This window comes from Marmota marmota, unplaced genomic scaffold, assembly GCF_001458135.2.
Source record: "Marmota marmota marmota unplaced genomic scaffold, marMar, whole genome shotgun sequence".
NCBI classification, from domain to species: Eukaryota; Metazoa; Chordata; class Mammalia; order Rodentia; family Sciuridae; genus Marmota; species Marmota marmota.
The window spans coordinates 8,210,886-8,217,807 of NW_026000102.1; the positions used below are offsets into that span (position 1 = coordinate 8,210,886).

Here is a 6,922-nt window from a genome sequence, read left to right on the forward strand (position 1 = left end):
GGGCCCAGCGGCGGCTCGCGCCCGCGAACCTCCGCGCCCGGCGCCCTCGGCACTCACGCGAGTGCTCCAGCTCGCGCGCCGCCTTGGCCGCGCGCTCCAGCCCTGTCGGGTCGAAGTTGCTCCATTTGTCCTTGGGCGCTTGCCGGTCTCCCGCACCGCGTTCGCCGCCGCCCTCGGCCCCAGGCTGTACAGGCGGCAAGGACAGCGGTGGTCCCGCGCCTTCGCCCTTGGGGCCCTTGTTGATGCCGAAGAGCCAGGACATGACTCGAGAGCGCTGCACGATACCGGGACCCCGGTCGACTGTGACTCCCACAACTCAGAGCAGCCGCCACGCGCCGCGGGCCGGCGGCAGGGCCAGTGCGCAAGCGCGACACACACCCCTTCCTCCCAACAGCGGAAGTGCGCGAGGCCGCGCGGCACGCAGCCCTCGGACTGGGAGAAAAGGCGGTGACGCCACCGGGAGGGCGTGGCACAGGATAAGGATACCAAGCTTGGACAAATTTGTCGGAACTGGTGGGCGCGCACGGTAGCACTGTCAGTTCGCAGCAACCACGGAGTTTCGGCCGTTGTGGGCGCTGGAGAAGCCCCAGCCTGGGAGAGACCCCCCCCTGGACAGATATGGACGCCGGGAGCTCTGGGGACGCGGCTACCAGGGCAGGGGAGCGTGCGCCTGGCCGCGACCTCAGGGGACGAGGGAAGGGACCCGTGCTGCGAACCCTCCGCTCGCCCCCTCGGTGACCCGCAGCCTTCTGGCCCGGAGCGGCCCTGGAGTCTGGGCCCCACCGGGGCGAGCGGGAGCCCTGCAGGCATGAGGGTGCGCTGAAGATCTCCACACGCGTCGCACGCAGGAAGCCCTTAATAAGTTGACACTAGTGGATCCCAGGAAAGGCTTCGTCTTTCAGATGAAGGGCGGGCCTGGAGAGCAGTCCTCCGCCGGCCCCCTAGATGTTTCCGAAACCGCAGTGGTCTCTGGTTGTATGACTATTAGAATATCCCATCCACATGTTTGATACTTAAAATCTTATTCCATTTAGGAGGACAGACATACCCTTCCTAAAGACACTAAACAGAGAATCATGAGTGTGCTTTCTACCTGAAGCATTTCCATTTAACTGACAAATGTGAGGTGCTGCTTACGCTCTGCTGTTTTGTTTGTGGGATCCCTTCTGACCTCCCCAACAGCTTCTCTAACAGGAGTCCTCCAGCATTAAAGACCTAGAGAGACCGCAGAGGTTAAAGATGCAGGTTGACAGGCTGGAGGCCAGGAGAGGAGAGCCTGTGTGACACAGAACTCAAGAACCTTATTGAGCCTTTGATCCAAACAGAGGGTGTGCAGCCCTCCCTGGGAGCACAGGCTAGCAGGAGTTGGGGCAGGATTCTCAAAGTGAATCCCACCTAATCAGTGGGGAAGAGGTCTGCTCCAAGAATGTGTGCAGCTAAAATGGTTTCTGAGTCCCCTACCCCTGACCAGATCTCAGAGTTGCACTGCAACCTGTTGCCCCCAGCAACCCAGCCCTGGGGCTCCCAGCACCAAGCCTGCAGCTGCCAGCTGCCTGTTGACTTCCAAGGAGAGTGCCGGTGCAAAGCCTCTCCCCTTAAACCTAAAGCCCCTTTTGTGACAAGCACAGGTTTGCTGCTGACCATCAGTATCATTCTGCAGCTTTGTCCTGTTGGGCAGTGGTCTAGTTTCCAGAAGTGAGGAGCCAATCTCTCTCCTCAGCCAGCTGGTCCCTTCCTGCTCCTCTTCTTCTTCCATTTCCAAAAGGACTCACTGGTTCCAGACTTGCTCATGGCACCACAGTCCACCTGCAGGCCTGCCTCCACCACTGCTGGCATGTGCACTCCCCTCCTGTTCCTAATCCCCCACACACAGGCCCAAGCTCAGCCAAAAGAAAGGCTGCCCATGGGACTGGGGATACAGCTCAGTTGGTAGAGTGCTTGGCTTGCATGCACAAGGCCCTGAGTTCGATCCCCAGCACCAAAAAACAAACAAACAAGAAAAGCTGCCCAGCCTGGCCAAGGTTCCAGGGTGGGGCCTTGGGCTACTGATTCCCACCCTAACCCACCATAGTAGGGTTCCTGTGACCTGCCAGCCCCTGGTGGCTTCTCCCCAGGTATGGTGGTTCATGAGAGAAAATAAGAGTAGTGGTAGCAGGCCCAGGACTATAGTGATTTAGGGCTGAGCCCAAACCTCACAGGCCCCTCTGGGCTTCCCCACAGTTGTATAGCTCATCTTCCTGCTCAGGGTTTATGTGTAGGTTAGCCATTGCCTGCTTATGGTGACCCCATGCACTGTCCTCTGCCCCAAAGCAGCCCCTGCCCCCAGCTGGAAACTCAAGAGTCTCCAGCACTGTCCCTATAGGGCCCTGAAGTGAAACCCATTAACTGGTGTACATACTTCCTGGCCATATGTATCATGGGTGGCCTTAGTGCTGGTCTTCAGCTGCCCTGCCCTGCCCAAACCTATGGCCTCCAAAGTGCCTTTGTGTCCCTGGACACTCTAGAAGGGGCTGTAAGGGGACTCTCTCAAGAGTTGCCTGTGAGGAGCCACCTGCCATGCCCACGACCTGTGGATCATGAGAGGCACCAGTTCAGGCCACAGATGCTCAATAAGGTTCTTCTCAGAAACCACACACGCGTGTAGGGTCCAGAAACCACCGGCTCAACCCTGGCTGCCTGGGATTCACTAGGGTAGACAAAAGTGGGTTTAGTGGAGGCATGGCTTTGCCAGCAGTGGGTGCCCACAGTTGGGGGACTGGGCAGTTGGCAATGGGCCTGCAGAACTACTGGGCCCTCTGTCCTCTTGAGTTCCAGCAGTCTGCCCCTATCCAAACTGGATCCTGGGCCACAAAAGCAAGTGCCAGAGGGCTGTAGAAGTCCAGTTGATCTGTATCCAAGCACTGGAGTCTGGCCCCAGCTCCTCTCCAGATGCACCATGATCCTGCACACTGGACCTCTCACACTGCCCTGACCCGGGCTCGAGTATTCTGGCAGGAGCAAAGCATTCTACGGAGACAGCAGGCTCAGCATACAAATGATTTACTGTATTTTGGAATCTGGGTCATTAGTGGGGAAGAGAAGCAAGGTGAGCCTGGGCAGGTGATTCTGAGAAGAGGCCCTGACCAGTGGGGGCTACAGAAGCAGCCAGGTCCTCCCTATCCTTGGTGAATTTTCCAGAGCTCCAGGATAGTAGAAGGTGACAGGAGGTAGCCCATGACCCTCTGGGGTCAGATAGTGTTGCAAAGTATCTAAGGTGAACTCACCCAGAGCAACATTGTTCCCCCTCAAGGAGCTCTAGGGCCCCAAACAGGGGAGGCCCCCTGTGAGTGCTGGCCTTGGAGCCTGGCCAAGGCAGGAGTGGAGAGCCCTTGTCCCCACCGTCCTGAGCACCAGGTTCTGGGTCTATGCCTCCAGAAAAGTGCTTTCTTCATCCCAGGGGCTGCTAGCTGGGCCCACCTGGGGTCCTGGGCAGGGAGGCAGGGCCACTGTGCCCAGTAGGCACTGCCTTCCAAGCTCAAGGGTCCTGGCAAAGACCATTGGGCCACACCATCAGCCTCCCAGTGCCCTCCAGTCCTTTCCTTCTTCAAGAGGCCTTTGGAGACATGCCTATGCCCGCTGCTCCTCCCCTTGCCCCACCCAATTTCTATCCTTGTGCAAGACCTCAGTGGCCTCGGGCACTTCCTCCAACTGTGCATGCTTGGCCTTTCACACCAGCTGGAGCCCAGGCCCCTGCCTCCCCTCCAGGGCCCAGGGCCAGTCCTGGGTCTGATGTTCTCAACTCGCCCTCAGACGCCCTCCCCACCTCTTTACCAAATGTTGGCAAAGGCCGAGAGTCAGAGGAGGCTGCGAGGAGAGAACTAGGGGGTAAAAGGCAAGGCTGGCACTTCCTCCCACCGGCTCCGAACCCTTCCGGGCGGGCGGCTCACCCGCCACGGCCCACTGCGACCCGGGGTGCTGGGCGCGGGGCTCGGCTGCGCTCACCCACCGGCGTGCAGGCCTTGGCGGACAGCGCCCTCTCGTGGCCCGAGCGAAAGGCAGCTGTCACCGTCACCAGGTAGGCGGTGCCGGGCGTCAGGCCCTGCAGCGTGGTGCTGTTTCGGCCAGCGGGCACGTCCACGCGTTGTGAAGCGCCGCCACTCAGTGGCCCGAGCTGCACATGGTAACCGAGCGCGGCAACTGGGCCCAGTGCTGGGGCCCAGCTCACGCGGAGGCTGTGCGGCCTGGCATGCGAGATGACGATGCGCTCTGGACCGGCCTCCTCTGCGGGGGTGAGGGGTGGGGGTCAAGCGGAGGGGCGTTCCACCCCACGAACCCCTCCCCACGGCGTATTCCCACTCCGCGCCTCACCTGGCAGGGTGCGCACTCGCAAGTGCTGAGGCTTCAGGAGGTGCACGTTGGACTCGGGCAGCAACACCACATCATATTCTGAGTCAGGGTCGAGGCCGGCCCAGGTCCAGTCGGTGGCATTCCCAGGCAGCTGCTGGCGTCTTGTGGCCCCCGGGCCGGCACTGGGCACCAGTTCCAGCACGTAGTAGCCGGAGTCGGAGGTCAGTAGGGGCGGCCAGGCCAGGCGGAAGCTGTTGGACGTCACCTCGGAGGCGTAGAGCTGCTGTGGCTGCATGGCATCTGTGGAAGGTATGCGAGGTCAGGGGAGAAGACACCTCGAAGGCGCCAGCTGGTTGAGCTCTGAAGGATCCAGAGAATAACCTGTAGGTCACTGGAGTGGTGAGCAGGTGAATGAGGCTGGGGAAGCACATTCAGATTCTGACCTTCCTCTCCCGATGCCTGGGTGTTGGGGCCTGCCAATCTTCCCCCTCAGACTCTGCCCCCAGCCCCAGGAGCCACCACCCCACTCCCTGATTCTGAAGGCAGCCTTTTCTCCTTTCCTCTCCAGGCTCAGCTGCCAAAGGCCACTAGGGGTCAGATGTCCCTGGGGAAGACTTTGGGGGAGGACCCTCTACCCCTTCCCAGTCCACAGACCCACACCTTCCTGCTCAGGGTAGGTGAGTAACCCAAAGGCACAGATTTGGTAAAAATCCTGGGGTGGTGGCACTTTTCTGTGGCTACAGCAAGCCTAACCAGCCATCAGGCCCCTCATCTCCAGCCCTTCCTCCTTTGAGGCTTGGCTGAGGGGGTGATCCAGGAAAAGGCCCCTGGATGCTGCCCCACCCTGCGGCAGACTTCCCAGCTGTTCTCACAACACACTTGCTGTACAAACCAACACAGATCCTTCCGTGGCTGTCCTCACCCAGAACAGGTAGGGCTTGCGCTCTGGGAGGCAGACCCGGCCTTCCAGGTTCTTCCCTCTTGGATGGGGTAGGCCTGGTGATCCAGTGGGCCTGGACATGCACAATGCACATGCTGCCACTGGTGTCCTCAGCCCAAGGACCTCCTTCCCTACCCTTTCCACTTATCCCCCACATCCTACTAGAGGTAGCCCTCAGTCCCTTGGAGATCACCTGGAGGTGACCACTAAGGTTTGCTCCCGTCTCTCCACAGCCCAGGGGTCTGAGCATATGAGGGCACCTAGTTGGTTTGTGTTCCTGAAGGTGCATGGAGAAACTAAGAGTTATCTGCCTCCCATTCCCACCTTGGGGCATCAAGCACTTGAGTTCTGAGGGCTCTCCTCCCACCTACCAAGAATGGAGCCCCGCAGCTCTTGGGCAATGATGTGCAGATCATCCACATCAACGAAGTGCAGATGCTTCTGAGCAGGGGCTGAGGCAGCTGCAGACAGCTCTAGCAGGTTGCCACGGCCCGTGCTGACAATGAAGACTGTGACGCCCTGGTCCTTGAGCTCCTGCATTGGGGGGCCCACAGGGTCGCTGGAGGCACCATCTGTCACCCACACCAGTACCTTGGGCACCCCTGGCCGGGCACCCATTGCCTCAGCAAACAGCTGCTCCCGGGCATAGGCCAGTGCCAGGCCAGTGTTGGTGTCGCCCATTCGCTGGGCTGCAGCACGGATGGCGTCCTGGACAGCCTGGCTTGAGTTGTGTTGGTTGAAGGGGAACTCGGTGTGTGGCCTGCTACCCACATGCACCAGGCTGGCACGCAGGGCCCCAGGGCCCAGGGGCAGCAGTGCCACCAGCTGCCCCACAAACTCCCGTACCCGGGAGAACTCGTAGTGTGATACGCTGGCGGAGCTGTCCAACAGGAGCAACAGGTCCCCCTGGGGGGCCGATGCCAAGGGACCTGGGGAAAGACGAGGGTCAACCCCAAATGGTGGCCCCAGATCATCCCACACCCAGAGCAGAGATCCCTGAGGCCCGGGCTTTCCTTGAGCATGTGCTCACCCTTGCCCTGAGGTCCAAAGGGTTGTACCTCAGGGGAGAGGGTCTCTGGACCAAGCAGGAGGCTCACACTCTCAGTGCATTCCAGATCTCTACACAGGCCATGTGACCTAATGCACCCTGGGCTGGCGCAGGTCCCCGTGCAGAGGAGTGCTAACCCTCCAAGACCCTACATTCCCTTCTCAGCAGACATCCAATGTAGGTGGAGCCAAAAGCCGGGGCGTAGGCCTCCCTGAAGGTCTGAGTCTGGGGTCCACTCCCTCAGGCTGGAATTCAGCCACACAGCTCAAGCGCCAGGTAAGGCATTCTTTGGGCATGCACAAGGCAGCAGGGGAGGGTCGGGAGCACAGCAGGGATGGGGAGGCAGAGCTCTGAACACAGCCCCCCCCCAGCCCAGATGGCCAGGCTGGAATCGTGACCCCACTTACAGATGACATCACCCCTAGCCTGGCCCCCATCCTTAGCTCCATCTGGACCCAGAAAACAGGATACACCCCCCAGCAGCCTGAGGGCCCGCCCAGCTCCTGGCAGGCCTCCCCTTCCTCCCGGCACCCTGCGGGGTGGGTGTGCACGTGGGCCCCTCCACCACTAAGCCACGGGTGGGGGGAGTGGGGCGGGAGGGGGGGGGG

General features: G+C 60.6%; 2 protein-coding genes and 2 long non-coding RNA genes across 8 annotated transcripts in view; 2 read left to right on the top strand and 2 right to left on the bottom strand.

Annotated features, from left to right (window-relative positions):
• Positions 1 to 381, bottom strand: part of LOC107155587 (ATPase family AAA domain-containing protein 3) — a 19,609-nt gene extending 19,228 nt beyond the window's left edge. For 3 of the 4 annotated variants that reach the window (XR_007340856.1, XR_007340857.1, XM_015501520.2), the window contains exon 1: positions 58 to 381. Coding sequence is in view for 2 of the 4 variants with exons in the window: in XM_015501520.2 (XP_015357006.1) it covers positions 58 to 262 (205 nt within the window). In the remaining 2 variants the exon portion in view is untranslated. The remainder of the gene's footprint in view (positions 1 to 57) is intronic. The other variant, XM_015501521.2, reaches the window with a different exon arrangement.
• A 2,642-nt stretch (positions 382 to 3,023) lies between these two features.
• The window catches only part of Vwa1 (von Willebrand factor A domain containing 1), a 4,958-nt gene continuing 1,059 nt past the window's right edge, over positions 3,024 to 6,922 (bottom strand). Inside the window, exons 2-4 of the mRNA XM_015501522.2 lie at positions 5,638 to 6,195; positions 4,348 to 4,626; positions 3,024 to 4,260 (exon numbers count right to left, since the gene is read on the bottom strand). Of these exons, the coding sequence (XP_015357008.2) occupies positions 3,923 to 4,260; positions 4,348 to 4,626; positions 5,638 to 6,195 (1,175 nt within the window). The 3' untranslated portion in view covers positions 3,024 to 3,922. The remainder of the gene's footprint in view (positions 4,261 to 4,347; positions 4,627 to 5,637; positions 6,196 to 6,922) is intronic.
• LOC125610808 lies at positions 3,912 to 5,644 on the top strand. Of its 2 annotated transcripts, XR_007340862.1 has the most exons (4): positions 3,912 to 4,054; positions 4,355 to 4,733; positions 4,895 to 5,257; positions 5,500 to 5,644. It is a non-coding gene; the product is annotated as an uncharacterized LOC125610808 (long non-coding RNA). The 2 variants fall into 2 exon arrangements; XR_007340861.1 differs by having other exon boundaries at positions 4,895 to 5,644.
• The window catches only part of LOC125610809, a 5,480-nt gene continuing 4,746 nt past the window's right edge, over positions 6,189 to 6,922 (top strand). The window contains exon 1 of the long non-coding RNA XR_007340863.1: positions 6,189 to 6,590. This is a non-coding gene — a long non-coding RNA (uncharacterized LOC125610809). The remainder of the gene's footprint in view (positions 6,591 to 6,922) is intronic.